Here is an 18,747-nt window from a genome sequence, read left to right as displayed (position 1 = left end):
ACCACTGGACTCGGGCCTGAAATTATTATGCTTGATTAGAGAGTATGGGAAGGTAGCGGGGTTAAAGATGAATGAAGAAAAAACTAAAATCCTAGTGAAAAATATGACTCAGATGCAAAGGCAACAGCTGGAGCAGTTAATGGGCTTAAGAATAACAAATAAAATTAAGTATCTGGGTATATGGTTGACCGCCAGATGTTCCTCCATAAAGGAGGATAACTATCTTCCTCTTTACAGCCAGATGCTCAGAGACTTAGAAAGATGGAAAAATCTCCAGCTATCAATTTTGGGAAGGGTGGCAACCATTAAGATGCGCGTGTTACCCAAATGGTTATTTCTATTCCAAACAGCCCCGGTAAGGTTGAATAAAGAGTTTTTTACAAATTTGGATAGGAGTATATCTAAATTTATCTGGCAGGGAAAGAGGCCGCAGATTAGACTTAAAATGTTACAAGAACCCAAAAATAGAGGAGGATTTGGACTCCCAAATTGGGAGCTCTATCACCAAGCAGCGAACTTGATTTGGGTGAGAGAATGGATGGTCCTACAAAAGAGACGACTTTTGACATTTGAGGGAGCCGGTCTTCAACATGGCTGGCACTATTTTCTATGGCCGGGAGCATCCGGCCGCCCTAGACACTTTGATGATCACTATTTACGTAGGACGCTTGGGTACACTTGGGAAAAGGTTAGAAGAAGAGTATATACAAAAGTTCCATGTTGGATTTCGGCACAGGAAGCTCAGGCTTACCCGACATTGTATAAAGGGGAGAAAACCTTGACGTATGAAGGTTTCTTGGATGTTCAGGGTAATCCGAAGTCACGAGAATTATTAAATCTTCAAGGATATAAGATAGACTGGTGGTCTTATTCGCAAGTGCACTCCAGGTATAAAAAAGATTTACATAGTGAAGGAATCTACCGTAAAAGACAAGAATTGGATAAGATCTTATTAGAAGGAGGGAAGGGGATATTATCTAAATGTTATGCACATTTATTGTCTCTGCAGATAGGACAGGATGTAGTGAAGGATTGTATGATAGCATGGGGGCGAAATTTTGGATACCCCCTTGACTTCCAGCAATGGGAACAGATTTGGTTGAAAAATATGAAATTAACCATGGCCTCCTCATATAAAGAAAACATATATAAAATGATCTACCGGTGGCATCTACCCCCGGCGAGATTAGTTAAAATGTTTCCCGGGACATCTGCCTGCTGTTGGAAGTGCGGTTACAGCAATGGAACCTATTTTCACCAATGGTGGACCTGCCCGCAGGCGGTTAAATATTGGAAAAAAATATGGCAATGGATTTTGGAAATTACACAGATTAATTTGGAATTAAGACCTGAGATTTTCCTATTGGGGGCAAAACCTTTGAATGTTAAATCAGATATATGGTTCTTGTTGATTCACATTATCACTGCAGCAAGATTAGCGTATGCGCAGGAGTGGAAAAATCAATACTTACCGATAGATTTGAAAATAATATATAAAATTAATGAGTGTGCGGAATCAGATAGACTAACTAGATTGATCAATGGTAAAAAAGATTCAGAATTTTATAACAGTTGGAAAGTATGGTACAATTGGGTCCAGAAAAGGTGGGATAGAATAGATATATGATGATGTATATATATATGGTGGCAAATATGTATGTATAAAGGAATGATTTTATACTTATGGACAATGTAATCATATTATACCATGGTGGCAGGATTGTATATTTTATTTGTGTATTAGTGTATAGAATATATTAATAAAAATTATATATATAAAAAATAGAGATACTATTAATTGTATATTGTGTTGAAAGCAGAAATGGTTAAGTTGTGATTTGGAGGAATATATGGGGAAAATTATTTAGTTTATTATTATTGGTAAATATAATTAATTGATTTGTAAGAAATGAGATTGAATGGAAATAATTGGAATATTCATGTTCATATTGATTAATATACAAAAAAGATAGTTATATAACTAATTGATTTATATAAAAATGTTAAATTTGTATTAAACAACTGTAATATCACATAATTAACCAATGTGAGGATGGATATAAAAATAGATGACAATGGGAAGGGGTATAATATAGAATAGAAGGGAAAAATTGAATTTGATTAAGATTAGAGATGAGGATGAAGGGTAATATTGGTTTTTTTTAAAAAAAATAGATGAGGAATAAATATGGCAAAAAGGAAATATAGGAATTGTAAATTTAATTGAAATGACTAAACACTGTTTAAATTCGTGAACCGGCCAAATACTCTGTTCAAAGAAAATACATTGTATGTTTGTATGTGTGTTTCTAATTGTTGCTATTTATTCATATTTATTCTCTTTTATTCTTTAAAGTTTAACAATTCATTCTTTATCTTAATATCTTTATATTTGTTTGGGGTTGCCTTTCTTCCCTTTCATCTTTTTTATTGTACAGCAATCTTTCTCCTCAAACCTACCACCTCTCTCTTTTCTTTCCTGCTTACTTTCTCTTCCCCCCCCTTCTCCTCCTCCCTACTTCCCCTTCCTTTCTCCTTCTCCTCCTCTCTTCCTCCCTCTCTTACCCTCACTCCGACTCTAAGTTCCCTTCCCTTCCTTCCTCCCTTCTCTTCCTTCCCTCTCTCTCCTTCCTTCTTCCACCTCTCTTCTCCTTCCTTCATCCCTCTCTATTGCTGTATTCATTTTCAATTTTACATTTTCCAATATGGAGTTCAGGCAACCCTGGTCTTTCTTTCATTTATCAAGTATATTTCTCAAAATTTCCTCTCATCTTTTTAATTATTACCAGTATATTTCGTCTTATTCCATTTTTTCTTTTAAATCTTTACTCAAACAATCTTCCAATCCTTAGACTTTTTACTTTTAACAATATATTTTTACTTTACTTCGTACAAGTATATAATTTGAATCATTTTTTGCATTTCAATTTCATTGTTTTAATTTCATTTAATTTCCATATTCCATCTTATTCAATTAATTCTTATATTATAATTTATTCTCTCCTTTTAGTGCTTCTTCCAATATCATTCTTTCTTTCACATTACATTGTTCTATTTTTCATTTAACAGCATTTTCACATATAATTTCTACAACTAGCATCCTTCTCTTTATTAACAAATTAACGTTTAATGAAGTTAAAAGAATATTAGATTCTAGAATTTATAGAGGACAGTTGCAATATTTAATTCATTGGAAGAGGTATCCCATTTCAGAAGTCACCTGGGTAAAAAGCTGGATAGTCAATGCTAACAGATTGGTTCAGAAGTTCCATGAAAAGTATTCACACAAACCCACAGGGGATCTTGTGGGTGGCAGGGGAGGTTAGTTTTATATGTGTATGTGTTGTTATATTTAATCTAATTGCAATCTTTATGCATTCTATGTCGTTGGAGGAGTTTCTTTTCAATTGAGGGGGGGCAGCCTGTTGAGCCCGAATTTGACATATGTGTAGCCATTTTATTTAGTTCTCTATTATAATCATTTGTTCCTTTTCTTTCTCTTTACTTGGTAAGGGGGGTTTTCTGGCTCGCCGCATTCTTAAGGTGGGGGGAAGAGCGAATAGATAGTTATGATTGTTTTGGCTAGGTGACTTTCTTTCCTGTAGAAACAGAGGCTGCTCCTGGTGAAAATGGAAGGTGGAGTTTGAAGACACCAGGAAATGTGGATTGAGTGTTTATTGGAGAATGTGACTTTTGAGGGATGTTTCTAATTTACAATATTATGTAGTGTAATTCTGGTTTGTGTCAGATCCAGAATTACAACAGACTTTGCCAATTTGATGCCTACCTAAATAAAAGAAGTTTGTTTGGTAAGATGGACATTGCCTATTTCTTTTTTTGAATGGGTTTCATCACTTGGAAACCTGACAACCGCTGCTAGCCAAGCCTCACCCTAGCTCTGGAGATAAAAGGTAGGGGGCAGAGATGAATAGGTATGGCAGACAACTATTCATCTCTCTGCCAGTCCACCACTGATAACCTGCACTTCCGAAACCTGTCTGGAAATTATCAGAATTCGACTCTGCAGTGCCTTCTGAGTGTGTGTGTGTGTGTGTGTGTGTGTGTGTGTGTATCTGTTGCTGGAAGAAAGCAAGCACACCTTCCAGGTCTTCCTTTGCAAGTGTGGGAAGAGAGAGAGAGAGAAAGAGACTCCTGGTGTATTTAGGGAAAGGGAGCGAGCGTCACTTTCCACAGGACTTAGAGACTTTGTAGTCTGCTGTGAGAGAGCAGCTGCTGGTGCTCCTAATAAAGGATGTTTCATTAACTACAAAGGGCTTGTCGTGTTTGGGAGCTGGGTCAGAACACCTCTCTGGTAGCAGCCACCCCCTTCTCCCTCTCCCTTCCTGCTGCCAGGCAATCCTGTGTTCCCTGCTGCTGCCAGACATGGTTGCAGAGGCCAGTGTGCCAGATGGCATTGCCGCTGGGCTCAGGAGAGGCCAAAAAGAGGGAATTGGGGATGGTCAGAGACCTACCAGAAGCACGAGCCCTGCCCAAACTTCCTGGGGTGGCTCGAGTACAGCTGCTGGTGGCCCATGGCAGTAGTTGCATGGCTCGGATACCGAAAAGGAAAAGGAAAGGCTGAATGGCTCAGGCACAGAGAAAGGGAGTGAGTGAGCCTCCCTGCTCCTGCTCCCTTCCCCTCGGGTGACATCACGGCATGAAGCAGCTCTAGTAAGCGGCCGGGCAGCAAGGAGAGCCGCTCGGCAAGGAGAGCCCGGGCAAGGTGAGGAGTGGCTGGGAGGGGAGGGGTGAGGCTTCAGCAGGTTCACCAAACTGAACAAAAAGTTAGCTACCAGTTCTACTGAAACAGTGTGAACTGGCTGAATCCCACCACTGGCTATAATCACAACAAAACATAATATTGATAACAGAATATTTAGAATACCTTCCCCAATACTGAATGGTGGTGTAATAGTTTATGAGAATGTCCTTGAAAAATAGAAGTTGAAAGAGGAGCAACAATCTAGGCAACAATTAGCCTGTAGAAGCAATTGGGATATGGCAAATGTCCCAGAAGGGACATTCCCTAATTTCTTGGCCTGTAAATGGGATGTGAGAGAGATGTACTTTCAGATTTGCAAAATCTTGTTACTGTAATCTTACAATAAAGATAGTGTTTTGTTGAAAGAAAATGTACCATGGTTAAACTCATATTTGAAGCTTGTCTGGACTTCTAAGAACTGACAGATGCTTTACAGATATGTTGGGAGTATCATTCCCTAAAATCCAAGTCTATACAATTATCATACTAATTAGAAACCTGGGAGTTTGTAGTTTCAACAATCTTGAAGGCAGCAGATTGGGAAGGCAGATCATATATTTAAATTTGGAAGCAAAAGGGTAATAGATTTCAGATCAGCTATAGATACTGTTTGTTCTGAAACACAGAACCTGGAACAGTCTTGTCCAGCTTGATCTCTTTCAACTACAATTCCAACCAGCATGTCCAGTGACATTCCATCTCATTTCAAATATACCAATTTGAGAACAACTCTGTATCTTAAAGTTTGGTTTGGTCTTTTAAGTAGACTCACTTGTTTTGTTTCATTTATATTATGAGGTTTATACTTGCCATTTATCTTCATGAGATATAGGTAAATATTTGTAGTTTGCTTGGAGGTACTTCCATGGAGCTTTAATCTGGCAAAGATGTTACTTAATTGATACATTTTCTCTCGTCAAAAGATTGTTAAATCAGGTTACAAAATTTGTTTTGCTTGAACTAAGAAAATATTTGTAATATTCTATAATATTCTGATTAAGGGTGGATCTTCAGGCAGTCATTCATGCCCTAGTCATCTCATAGCCCAACTATTGCAACACTTACATGAGTCTGTTATTAAATACCACTCAGAATCTTCCACTGGTCAAGCATAGAGTGGTGCAGACATGAAAGTTGCATTGGTTACTAGTCTGCTTCCAAGTGTAATTTGAAGTGCTGGCTATTACCTATAAAGCCCTACATGGCATAGGATCTGATTATTTGAGGAGCTGTCTATCTCCCATAGTATCTACCAATTGATTTGAGGTGAATGGGTTGGTGCATTATAGGTTCCTTTGATTAAACAATACTACCAGATAACATATCTTCTCTGTCGAACACCTGCCCTTTAGAATGAGATTCCTATCCAGATCAAGGTGGATCCTATCCTATTCGTTCTGATGACTGTCTATTCTCCTAGGCCTTGGATAGTGTGGTTGGTAGCCCCTTTATTAGATATTGTTGGTAGAATGTTTTGGGATTTTCCAGGTTTTACTGAAAGACTTTGACAGTTGCTATATTGTCTATGTTTATAAATCACACTAAACTAGAAGCAACTTGTATGGTTTTGTTCGGTTTAGTATGATAAGTGACTTTAGAAATAGTTGTGAAGAATAATGTCTTTTCCTGTTTAAGATTGCCATTGGTATTCTAATATTTAAGGTCAAACAGGGACATCCCAGTTAGTTCACAAATGAATTTAAAATGTATAAATAAGGAAAGAAAGCAGGCAAGGAGCCAAATATTTTCATAAAGTCTGTTCTGCAGTCGCAGCTAAAAATGCAGTTAGAGAGCCACTCATAATTAACATCACTGATTGTGTAACACTGATGAAAATCTGTGTAAAGCTGTTTTATAAGGTTTTACCATTTTCCGGAGCCATTAGCTCTGGTAATCAAACACTCCTTGTGAGAATATGTCTTATAAATAGGCAATATATGAAAGGTGATGTCTTTCTAAATATCATTGTGTTTTTTGTTTTTTGTTTTAAAAAAATTGATTTATATGCCGCCCTTCTCCGGAGACTCAGGGCGGCTTACAATGTGCTAAGCAATAGCCTTCATCCTTTTGTATATTTATACAAAGTCAGCTTATTGCCCCCACAACTGGGTCCTCAATTTACCTACCTTAGAAAGGATGGAAAGCTGAGTCAACCTTGAGCCTGGCGAGATTCGAACCTGCAGTAATTGCAGGCAGCTGGTCTTAATAACAGGGTGCTTTAGACCACTGTACTACCAAGGCTCTTGGTAGTGTGACTGAATTGGAGATTTGCTTCAATCCAGTGGAGCCTGATTGCAATACATGCCCTTGTTTTGCTACTTGATTAAAGTGAGCTCCTTCCCCTCCCCTCCCTACTACTAATGCTGTGTTGATTAAGAAGCAGTCTCTTTGCGATTGCATGTTAATGGATGGATGGGATTGAAATAAATAGGATGAGTCCAGAGGCAAATGTAAATGGGCCCTCTTTTCTGCCACTTGTTCCATGAATAATCTGGAAACAGGGCATACTGTTTTAGATGAGCATAGATTGATCAATCACTTATACAAATTAGATCAAAGCTACTTAAAATTAGATTATGGATCTCATCTAACCAATTAGCACACAAGAGAGTAAGGATCCAAAATCAGTCATACTTTGAATTCATTGAGGCTTAAGTAATCAGGGCTAACTGAAGTTCCATTGATTTCAGGGGTTCTACTATGACCACCTCTGGATTTGGACAGGTTTTGTAATTGCATGCCACTATTTTGGAATGGTTACTATCGTATACCGTGTTTTCTCGAAAATAAGATTTGGTCTTATATATTTTTTGCTCCAAAAGACACATTAGGGCTTATTTTCAGGGAAACACAATATCAGGGTGATCAGCCCAGCTGGGCGCCCCACCCCCAGGCACATGCACAAGAGGCACCGAGCGCACGGGAACCAATGGTGTCTGACAGCAACTGCAGCCCTCTAGCCCCTCTGGGACTGCACAGCCCACACAGCACAGTTGAATTGATTACCTGTCTACGCAACAGACGGAGGCAGAGGCATAGGGGAGGCACACGATCTGGATGTGCCACGTGGGCCATGGGAAAACCAAGAGTCAGTGGGCCGGAACGGGCAAGCAGCTGTGGGAGGCTCGTTTTTGTGCAGCGGCAGCAGATAGAGGCAAACATGTGGTGGGAAGGCAGCCTATCCTGAAATACAATACGGGCTGTAGGCAAGCCAAGAGACATGAAGGTGAGCCTCCCGTGACCACCCACCCATTTCATCCCATCATCTCGGCTTGCCTGCGGCTCGCATGGCACATTGGGATCGCCTGCCATCCCCCAACACCTCTGCCTCTGTCTGCTGTTGATGTTGCCATGCGAAGATGAGCCTCCCGTCGTCAGCTGGTCATTCCAGCCCATCAACTCTCAGCTTTGCCACCTCACATGAGGCATGTCTGGATTGCGTGCCTCCCCTCCCCCTCCCTCTGCCTCCACCTACTGCTTGGACAGGTAATCAACTCACTTGCGCTGCACGGGCTGCAACTACTGCTGGACACTGTTGGCCCCCCCATGCTCTCGCTGCCTCCAATGCTGGCCATGCCCCCCCAGCTGCTGACGACCTTAACTGAGGTTTATTTTGGTGGGAGGGCTTATATTAGGAGCATATAAATCAGGCTAGGGCTTATTTTCTGGTTAAGTATTATTTTCAGGGAAACATAATGTTATCAAGTATATCCCTCTAAATAGCATGTATATAAATAATGACTTCTCCAAAATAAGAAATGAGCAGAGGGAGAGGCTTGAAGAAATTCTTTGGTTACCAATCAGGGATCATAATGTCAGTAGTGTTAAGTAGCATGTTTATTTCTTAGCAACAGTTTAACTGTATTTTCACAATACAACTGATTTAGTCATCCCTTGCCTTTCATTACTTGACTTTTTTTTCTTTCTGCAGTATTGGTTGCATCACACCTTTCTCATTTCTCCTCTCAAAGGAGGCTACAATTTGTTCTAATTATTTCTGTTTTTACAAAGAGAACCAGATTGGTGTAATGGTTAAGGTGCTGTTTTAATCCAGCCTTGGATGCTTGGCAACTGACTCACATTTGTAATGGTTGCAGTGTCCCGGGGTGATGCAGTCTCTTTTTGTGACCTTTTGAGAAGCAAAGTCAACGGGAAAACCAGATTCACTTAACCGTGTTACTAACTTAGCAACTGCAGTGATTCATTTAACAACTGTGGAAAGAGAGACTTCTGGTTGGCTCCGCGAGCTTCGCTGACGCTCCTCTGTGGGCACCCGATCCCCGGCACCGTAAAAGCCCCAGAACAGCCGAAAAACAGCTGTCTGGGGCTTGGAAACCCTCTGCCCGGGCAAAGGGGAGAGAGAAGAGCAGACAGGCGGAGGTAGAGCCCCCCAAGCACCCTAGGAGAAATCTTGGGGCGCGAAGGGTGAGAGCTCCCTAGAAGCCTGTCAATCTGCTCCGGACCTGGGACGACTCCGCTGATTAGCGGAGCTAGAAGCCGTGTCCAATTCTGCTGACAACAAGTGAGGGGATTCTTAATATCTTCAATTGCTGCAGGCAGAACAAGCCAGGAAAAGTCAGACTGCAAGTATTTACACTTAACCCCAAGGTTTATAGCCTCCTTTGGAAGTAACAATTTAGCAATTTGCAACAAAATGGCGATTGAAGCTTGAAAGGGAAGGGCGGAGAAAGTGAAAGTTACAGAAAGTTTCGTTTCACTGGTAGCCTCTTGCCTGGAAAGAACTTTCGTGTTGAGAGAAGGAGGATTTTAAACGTTAATTTATGATTGGGGAAATCCTTTGATTTTGGAACTTTTCCTTTTGGCTTCTGATTAAAATACAACAATCAATTTAAACTGAAAATGGCCTCAAAATCTGTAAAGACCGTTCCTATTAAAGGAACTGGGAGCGCTGGAAGCTCCCCAGCTCATACTCCTAGATTGCAAGCCTCTGCCCCCCCCCCAACAGACCCACAGACTTTAACATTTGAGATGATACAAGAAGCCCTACAAGCTACACAAAATAAAATTGCTACTGTGATTAATGAAAAAATTAATGAAACTAATGAAAAAATTAATGAAACTAATGAAAAAATTAATGAAACTAATGAAAAAATACAGGCTGTTTCAGAGGAGATTTTAATTCGGAATCGGCAAATTAGAGAAGACATATTATTGGCTCTTAAATGTTTGGCAGGTGATATTGAAATCGTGGATGATAAAGTTGAAGAAATTAAGCAATCTATGGAAATTTTGGATAATAAATTAGCAGACTCAGAATAGACTTGAAAGGGCTGAAGTTGATGTAACGATGTTACAATACAGAGATATGGAATTTGCTTTAAGATTCAGAGGGGTGAAGGAGAAAAAACAAGAGAACTTGAAAGAAATGATGTCAGAGGCATTGGCACAGTTGTTGGGGGAGACGAAAACTGAGCTGGGCTGGCAGATTGACAAGGCATATCGTGTCAATTCTTGGGTTGCCAGACAGAAACACTTACCAAGAGACATTGTAATATATTTTACTACAAGGAGATTACGTAACGAAATTTTACAGGCTACTTTTAAAAACAAGCTTCAGGTTGAAGGCCAGGAGGTGATGACAATGAAATAAATCCCCCCCTAAGATGTTGAGAGCCAGAAAGGAGTATGCTTTTCTGGTGGATGAGTTGAAAAAATGTCAATTACAGTATAGATGGGAGGTGCCAGCCGGCCTTGTCATGACTTATTCAGGAGAGAGATATCGGCTTAACACAATATGGAAAGCAAGAGATTTTTACATTAACGTATTAAAGGCTGGGACACCCAAATCACCAGAAGGAAAAAGAAAAAAGGGAGTAATGGAAGGAGAGAGAGAAGAGCTACTGACAGTAGTTCAGGGGGGAGTTTTGACTGGTCAAGAAGAACAGCTACAAATTCAGATGGCTGTTCAAGATGTGGATTTAATTGATATATTTGAAGAACCAAAAGGATCAAAGACAGACTAGAGCAGCAACAGCCAAGCGCAAGGAAGAATTAAGACAACAACAACAACAACAACAACAACAACAATTTCAGATGGCAACCCAAGAAACTACCAAAACAGAAGCTGTGGGAGGAGCAAGACCTAAAGGTCAGATGAGGCAAGATCATCAGAAATTGCTCCAGATGCTTCAGAGGCCCAGAGATGGGAACTAGATTTTTGACTTGGAATGTCAATGGTTTGAATTCTCTACAGAAGAGAAGGAAAATATTTCACTATCTTAAACAATTTAAGAACGAAGTAATTTGTTTACAAGAGACTCATATTAGGATACAAGATCAAAAATATTTGACAAATGCAAGATTAGGTACACATTATGTAGCAGCAGCATCAGAGAAGAAAAACGGTATAGTTATATATTTGAAAAGAGACTTAATTGCAAAATTAGTTGAAGCGGATGATCAAGGAAGATTTTTAGCTATTGAACTTTTAATAAAAGGAGAAAAAACACTTGTAATTGGAGTATATGCCCTGAACCAACAACAAGAAAAATTTTATAATTTACTACATTCAAAGTTGACACAATGGGGGTATAAGACTTGTATCCTATTGGGGGATTGGAATGGTGTTTTGGATGAGTTTGTGTGGGCAGGGAAGAAACTGCGAGTTAATCAAAAGATAATGCAAGACACCCGAGAAAGAGGTGGTCTTAAAATGCCTAACTTAAGATTGTATTATGAAGCCGCTGCCCTCTCATCAATTACAGATTGGATAAATTTAACGGAGGAAAAGATATTGAATATTGAAGGATATGGTCTGGTCTACGGCTGGCATGCTTATTTATTGTATGATAAGAAAGTAGATAAGACTTTTAAAAGTCATATATTAAGAAATGCTCTATTGCGTGTCTGGAAAAAGTATAAATATAAATTAAATGATAAGTTACCAATATGGACAGTACCCAGACATGCGATAGAGAATATAAATTTGGAGCAAAAGCAAAATAAGATTACATATAAGGAACTCCTTTATAAGGAAGGAGTCAGATTACAATTAAAATCTATGGAGCAATTAAGAGAAGAAGGAATTATTAGGACTTGGTTTCAGTATGGTCAGCTGCAGGCCAGATGGAGAGAAGATCAAAAAACTGGTATTTTGCAGCAGGATGAGAATTTGATAAAGCAAATAAGAGATAAAGGTCAAATGCATATAAAAAAGTTGTATAATGTATTAGTGGAAATAGATTCAGAAACAGAGCTAGTCAAGGATTGTATGATAAAATGGGCACAAAACATAGGTGAACCAATAATGATGGAAACATGGGAAAAGATATGGGTTAAAAATGTAAGATTCACACAAGCTCAAAATTTAAGAGAGAACTTTTATAAAATGTTTTATAGATGGCATTTAGACCCCAAAAAACTAGCCTGTATGTACCCAAATTTACAACCTAAGTGTTGGTGATGTGAGTGTGAAGATGCTACATATTTTCATATATGTGGACATGTAAAAAAATTAAAGCTTTTTGGATAAAAATATGGTGGATTATTCAAAATATTTTAAGGAAAAAAATTAAATTTACACCACAGTTTTTTCTGCTGGGAATAGTTACGGATTGTACTGTAGTAGAGACTAAGTTGGTTTTGAACTTAATAACAGCTGCCAGGTTACTGGTGGCACAGTACTGGAAGAAGGAAGATCCACCCACCATTGAGGAATGGACATTAAAAGTTGTGCATTTGGCAGAGATGGCAAAAATTTCATCATACCTTAAAGACCATTCAAATGAAAGATACATATCGGAATGGAGAAGATGGATTGACTATATACAAAAAAAGTATCCGAACAAGAAGATACATATAGCTTATGAATGAAATATTTTTAAGTAGTTCGTATTTATAGTTTTTTGAGTTATAAGGAGTTAAAGACTTAGGGAGAATATGAATGCAATAATTTGTTCGCATATTTTAGCTTTATGTTTGTGAATGCTATACCCTGTGCTTGTTCTGGGAAGTCTAGGGAGGGAGGTGGGGGGGAAGGAGGGGAAGGGAGGTGGGAGGGGTTGAGGGGGGAAGGGTGGGGGGGAGAAAATGTTTGTATTTCCTATAAAACTTTTCAATTAAAAAAAAAACAACTGTGGAAAGAAAGGAAGTAAAATGGGGTAAAATTCACTTAACAACCATTTTGCTTAACAACAGAAATCTTAAGCTCAATTAAGATTGTAAATCGAGGACTACCTGTACATGTTTTTTGCCTTATTTTTGCTTCCTGCAATCTATATATTGAATTTGTTATCAGTTGTGCATATTGCACAAATGGTTGAGTTGCATCTTCAGGAGATAAAACTTCCACAGTATTCTTTAGCTTCCTGCAATTTAATCTATAGTGCCAGTGTAAGGATCTGCCTCTCCTTTCCCAAGAAAGTATAGATTCTTGAAACATGGTATTTCAAACGGAACCTTTTATTGAGAAGAAGGGATAGCAGAACAGGCAAAGCAGACTCTAAATTCCCTCCCAAACTGCATAGTTAGAAATAGGGCTCTAGAATCCATCCCTCCAGTTCGAATATGGATTTCAGCCAATCCACAGGTATGAAGATGTTTATTGTAACAGCCATCTTGAGAGCCAGATAAGGATCCGTTCCCATGGTCTTCTTCCACTTTCAACCATCTGACACAATCCACATGGCCCTCCCTCCTTATTTCATTTCCAAAAGGTAAGAATATTGCAGTGTACTTAGGCGCCAGGAAAAAGGTTATAAAATACAGCTTATCCCCATGCTTCCTCCTCCCTCCATATGAATGGCAGTATCACGTCAGGGATCTGACAGCCAGCTGGAGGACTTTGGGCCACCCACTCTCTTACAGGCTATCCACCTCACGGGGTTATTGTTATGGGGAAAATAGGAAGAGCATTAGACATGTTTGCCACCTTGAATTACTTATAAAGTAATAAAGGTGGGATTAAAAATAACAAGAAACAAGAAAAAAAAGGAAGCAAAAGGCATGCAAAAACATAATTGAGGCCAGTGCCTCTTCAGAATCAGGAAGGGGAAGTTTTTTTGCTTAGGGGTGGATGGAAAAGGAGAGAGGGCAGAGTTCTTAAACCCCATTTTATGGGTCCTGTCTAGTTTTTCTTTAATTTAGAACTGAAGAGATACAAAGTCTAGTAAATAGTACATAAAACATGGATGATTGTATGGGTTAACATAATTGTCTGGCAGCCATGAGAATGAATTGCTTGTAACTGGATTAGGTTGTTTGCACAACAAATTAGCCTCCTCACCACTAAATCAGGGGTGTTATGCAAACAAAACCTATGTGTCAGGGAAAGTGTAATAGCAATATTGTTATTTTGGCTGGTTCTGTCATCAGAGAAGAACTAACCATTATTTTTCCCTTAAAAGTGTTAATAGTAAAATATTGATTTAAAGGGTAAACTGTTGAGTTTATATAAAAGTAAAATAATTCTCCTTTTGTGACTTCTGAGAAACAAAGTCAATGGGGAAGCCAGATTCACTTAATAACCATGTAACTAATTTAAATTGCAGCGATTCACTTAACAACTGTGAGAAGAAAGGTCGTAAAACGGGATAAAATTCACTTAACAACTGTTTTGCTTAATCACAGAAATTTTGGACTCAATTGTGGTTGTAAGTCAAAGATTACCTGTACATGTTTTTTGCCTTATTTTTGTTTCCTGCACCCTGTACACTGAATGTGTTATCAGTTGTGCATATTGCACAAGTGGTTGAGTTGCATCCTCAGGAGATAAAATTTCCACAGTATTCTTTAACTTCTTGCAATCTAATCTATAGTTATGCTCCTAAGCAAGGTGCAGCACCTCTAGGGGAATGACTGGAATGCCAGATGCACTGCTTCTGCTTTCAATCATCCCCACCTAACATCACAAATTCCATTTGGGACCTGCAATCCACCCCCTACTATATTGGATTAATACTGTATTGGCTGTCTGGTAAAAATAACTGGATAAAAAGGAAGGAAAAGAAAGCATACCATAGTACAAACATATTCAAATAAGAAATAAAAGTGCCTATATTTCTGAAAAAATAATTAAAAATGGATGGTTATAATATTATTCACCAGCATTCCAAGAAAATGTCATGCTTCTGAACTCTATAGAACCTTTTTATGAAGCTGAGACTCTCAAGATTCTTTGAACTATGCCTTCCAAAATTGTTAGCCAGTAATTTAGAATAGTTGAATGCAATATTACAGTGCTATTAATTCTAGATGTAGAAATGTGTCTATACTACCCCATGAAAAAAATCCTGACCTGATTGTCTTGCATTTTTCCGTTTGTTCTCCTTACTAACTGCCTCTTCCATCTAGAAAACAAACCACTCAGTACAGTGGTGGGTTCTACCCGGTTCCGCCGAGCCAGTAGCGGTGACGATATGACGATAAATAATTGTCACATGACCATCAAGCCACACCCACAAAATAAGCCACGCCCACAGAACCGGTAGTAAAAAAAATTCGAATCCACCCCCGACTCAGTAGATGTGTATCTGAAATGTAAGGAGAACGTGTCCTCTCCATTATGTACAAAATCTGGGGTCCTTTATTTACCAACCTGTGGAAGGAAAGAGATGGTAAAATAATAGCTGAGGAGAGGTGAATTAGTAGGGATTAACAAGAATGTTGTGTTCATGAATTTTTAGCCTAAATGCCTATATGAGGGTCACTCCATCCCCTTATTATGCCCTTTGTGTATTAAACATATGAAGAAAGATTAAAGATAAAGCACATGTCTACACCATTATCAGTAAAATATAGCTCCTTTATTGCAGTCCGAATTTCTACCTGTTAAAGCAGGGGTATCAGGTAAAGGGGTGGGTGGGAGTGTTGACTTCAACATGTAAAGAATTTTCAAGAGTTAAAACTTTAAGTGACCAGGGCTCAAGGTCCTCAATAAGCTCATTTGCATAGGTAATTTCTTGTCAGCTGAATGAATGAATGTCAGAAATAGGATTGGAGAAGCTGTGCAGCCTCCATTTACTATATCTGCAAATCTTTATAGCTGTCCTACCTCACTGAGATCTCTAGAGATTTCTTTCCAAAGAATGTGTGATGATATGTACACTTATGCCCTACAGCACATATACACTTCTACTCACCATACATGTAGATAGAAAATATTACTATACATTTGACTTACAGCTATTCTATACTGTAATAAGTACAATCAGCAATTGCATTATAACCATTCACTTATAATAGTAAGTACATAGGAATGGTTTATGCACTATAGTTGCTGGCTTCCTTTGGCATGCTAAGCCATGAAAATAGAATGCATTATAACTTAACGTATATGTAAACCAAACAATATATAAGAATAGGGCCATTAACTATTCCACAAGTGGCCTAGTTGTCATCTGTGATACATAGGAAGGTTCTTTGCCCAGAATTGTGATCATATTAATATATTAAATATTTAAAACCATGTGAGATGAATAATTAGGTTTATATTTAACTCAATCTCTTAAGCTTCTTTCTGTGTCTGTTGTTGCTCTATTCTGCAGTTAAGCATCTTCCGGTTGCTTCTTGCAAATATAAAATCTGAATATCCAAGATGGGAATACTGGGATTTTAGGGATGAGATTAGTTATTATAGTTCCATTCATCCTGGATGCCATATGACTCCGTATGTGTCCACAAGTATAGATAGAAAGAAGAAACTAGTTTGTCTTTTGTAACTCCAAGAAAGATGCTAGCAAGGCACATTTCAACTATTTGCTCAGCGGTTGTCTAATCCTAAATTATTAGAATTAAATAATATGTCATACCAGCATCATCAGTACATTCCCCTGAAAAAATGTAGAAAGATTATGAGATTTATACATTGCCGAGAAAAGTTGATAAATCATTAAAATACTTGCTAGTGCCTGCTTTGGTGGTGGTGGTTGATGGGAAGGCAGTTTTAAACTATACACTAAGTAAAATTGCATTCCTTCATCTTAGCCATTGGTATCAGTTCTGCAATATATTGAACTGCACAGAGAAAAAAATCTGAAGAATATTTGTGCACCTCTTATTCTTTGAAAGTTGAAGGCATTTTCAATATATTTACTGGATAGTAAGCCTAAGAGAGTTCAGAATATTTATTTTGAGCAAATGTGCTAGAGATCATACCATAAACATGGGCACAGATATGGCTAAACTACAAAGAAATAAATAAAACATGAGCCCAAGTTAGTATGTGTTTAATCTCTGCTCCCCATTCTTACACAGATACATATTGCCCTGGTTTCTCAGCAAAAAGACAGCAATGTGTAAAATAGAAATCTGTGGTTTATGCTCACTTCAGATTTTGCAGCAGAGTGAACACTTTTCCAAACAACTGAAAAATCCCTTTTGCCTTGCTGATTTCCAAAAGGAAAGGTACTCCATAAATGGGCATAACCAGCGTGTGATTGGTTTGTAAGCTACAAAGGAGGCTGAGTCAGAGTGACCTGCTTGAAGCCAGACTGAAAGGGGGGTGGGGGTGGAAAGGCTGTGGACAGAGAGAAAGCAAGCAGCTTCATCAGAATGTTTGAACAAGACAAAGAACAGCTTCAGCAACCAAATAAGGAAGTTGGAACACTGGTATTTCAAAGTACAGGCAACTTGAGAATTTGAGGGAAGTTCTGGAAGAGATAAATAAATGTATTGGAAAGAACAGTAAATGTTTCCATTCTTATTCTGGTTAATAAACTCTGACAAACTTAAGAGGGTGTTACTTTTTATCACATTAATTGAAATATTTTGTATAAAACATCAACTAAGAATTTTTATTGAAGACTGATTGAATCATGTTTTTCTTTACATCTGCAGAATAATGGGCATATTCAGAATGCATTTATTTTTCTCAATATAACTTACTTTCAAGTGTGAAGTGCTTGGAAAAGATGAACATTTAAGAAATCCGGAATCCCAACAATATTTTAAGAAATGAATTTTCAGATAATTATCTCTGTGTGAGAGAGAGAGTGGGGGGGAGAAGGGGGGCAGTCCCATGGCTTTTGCTTGGTTTGTCAGTGTAGCCCATTATGCTCTGTACAGTAATGTTTGGGGAAAGCTTTGAATTATTCTGTAGATACTGTACCCATGAGATCTGCATTTAGAGTATACCAAAAGATGGAAATATATATTGAATATGTTAGTCCTCCATGGGAGTTGCTTGTTTATTCCTATATGAAGAAATAATTGGTGGTTTTTTTATTTCTGAAAATACAAAAGCTGATTGAATATAAGATTTATCTCCTGTCTGGCAGAGATGACTGTTTAATTTCTGTAGAGCTGAAAATTATTTTGGGTGGCATACTACTGGTTTTAAAAACATTATCTTTTAAGTTTTATATATTAAGCATATGTATTTCATTGCATATTAATATGTTTAAGGAAAATTATTTAAATGAATGTGCAAAAAGACTGGTTTAAGGGGGAAATGTTTTCATGGGAGTGGACCATGATGTTAGTTCCCTCACAACTTTCTTTGAAACTTTCAGAATAGCACATCAGATAAGTACGTAACTTATGACTGAAATAATCATACATTCTTTTCAAATTTATTTAATTCTTTTTTTCTTTTGTTTACATTTTGTCAGTTTCTTGGACAAGAGCTTATCATTTGTGTCTTGTAATACACCCTGGGCACTGATTATATTAAACTATGAATAACAGTAGCTTTTCTCAACTTGATAGTCTTCAGATGTGTGTGGAAGCAACACAAAGACTATCCTAGTTTTCTACTTGCAGGATGAATGATAGAAGAATTTCTACGGCTTCTGAAAAACAAATAAATGTGCAGCCCCTGCAGTAAGTTTTTTTTTTTAATTATCACCAAGTTGTTCTGGTCTTCTTTAGTTCTTTTAGTGTAAATCAGAACAATGAGATAAAGATATGCCATTAATTGTCAAAGTTCTGTTGGGATATTTCTGAATTAATTATGTATCTACCTATATAAGTTAAATTTAAGTGAAGCTAGCACTGATGATTTGAATCCTGTTTAAGTAATATACACT

The 18,747-nt window shown here is 38.0% G+C and overlaps 1 protein-coding gene across 45 annotated transcripts in view; it reads left to right on the top strand.

Annotated features, from left to right (window-relative positions):
* PALLD (palladin, cytoskeletal associated protein) overlaps positions 1 to 18,747 on the top strand; it is a 456,066-nt gene that overhangs the window by 342,434 nt on the left and 94,885 nt on the right. For 18 of the 45 annotated variants that reach the window (XM_087875164.1, XM_087875160.1, XM_087875162.1 and 15 more), the window contains one exon: positions 18,482 to 18,541. The exons of 25 other annotated variants lie outside the window; for them this stretch is intronic. In XM_087875164.1, the coding sequence (XP_087731290.1) occupies positions 18,482 to 18,541 (60 nt within the window). Of the gene's footprint in view, positions 1 to 4,669; positions 4,724 to 17,226; positions 17,330 to 18,481; positions 18,542 to 18,747 lie in introns of those variants that run through there. 2 more of the 45 variants (XM_087875202.1, XM_087875204.1) reach the window with 2 other exon arrangements.

Source organism: Pantherophis guttatus, chromosome 8, assembly GCF_059756535.1.
Source record: "Pantherophis guttatus breed Tessera chromosome 8, ASM5975653v1, whole genome shotgun sequence".
Lineage (NCBI taxonomy): Eukaryota > Metazoa > Chordata > Lepidosauria > Squamata > Colubridae > Pantherophis > Pantherophis guttatus.
The sequence above is the reverse complement of the archived record's forward strand: the minus strand, read 5'-3'. Positions and strand labels throughout refer to the sequence as shown.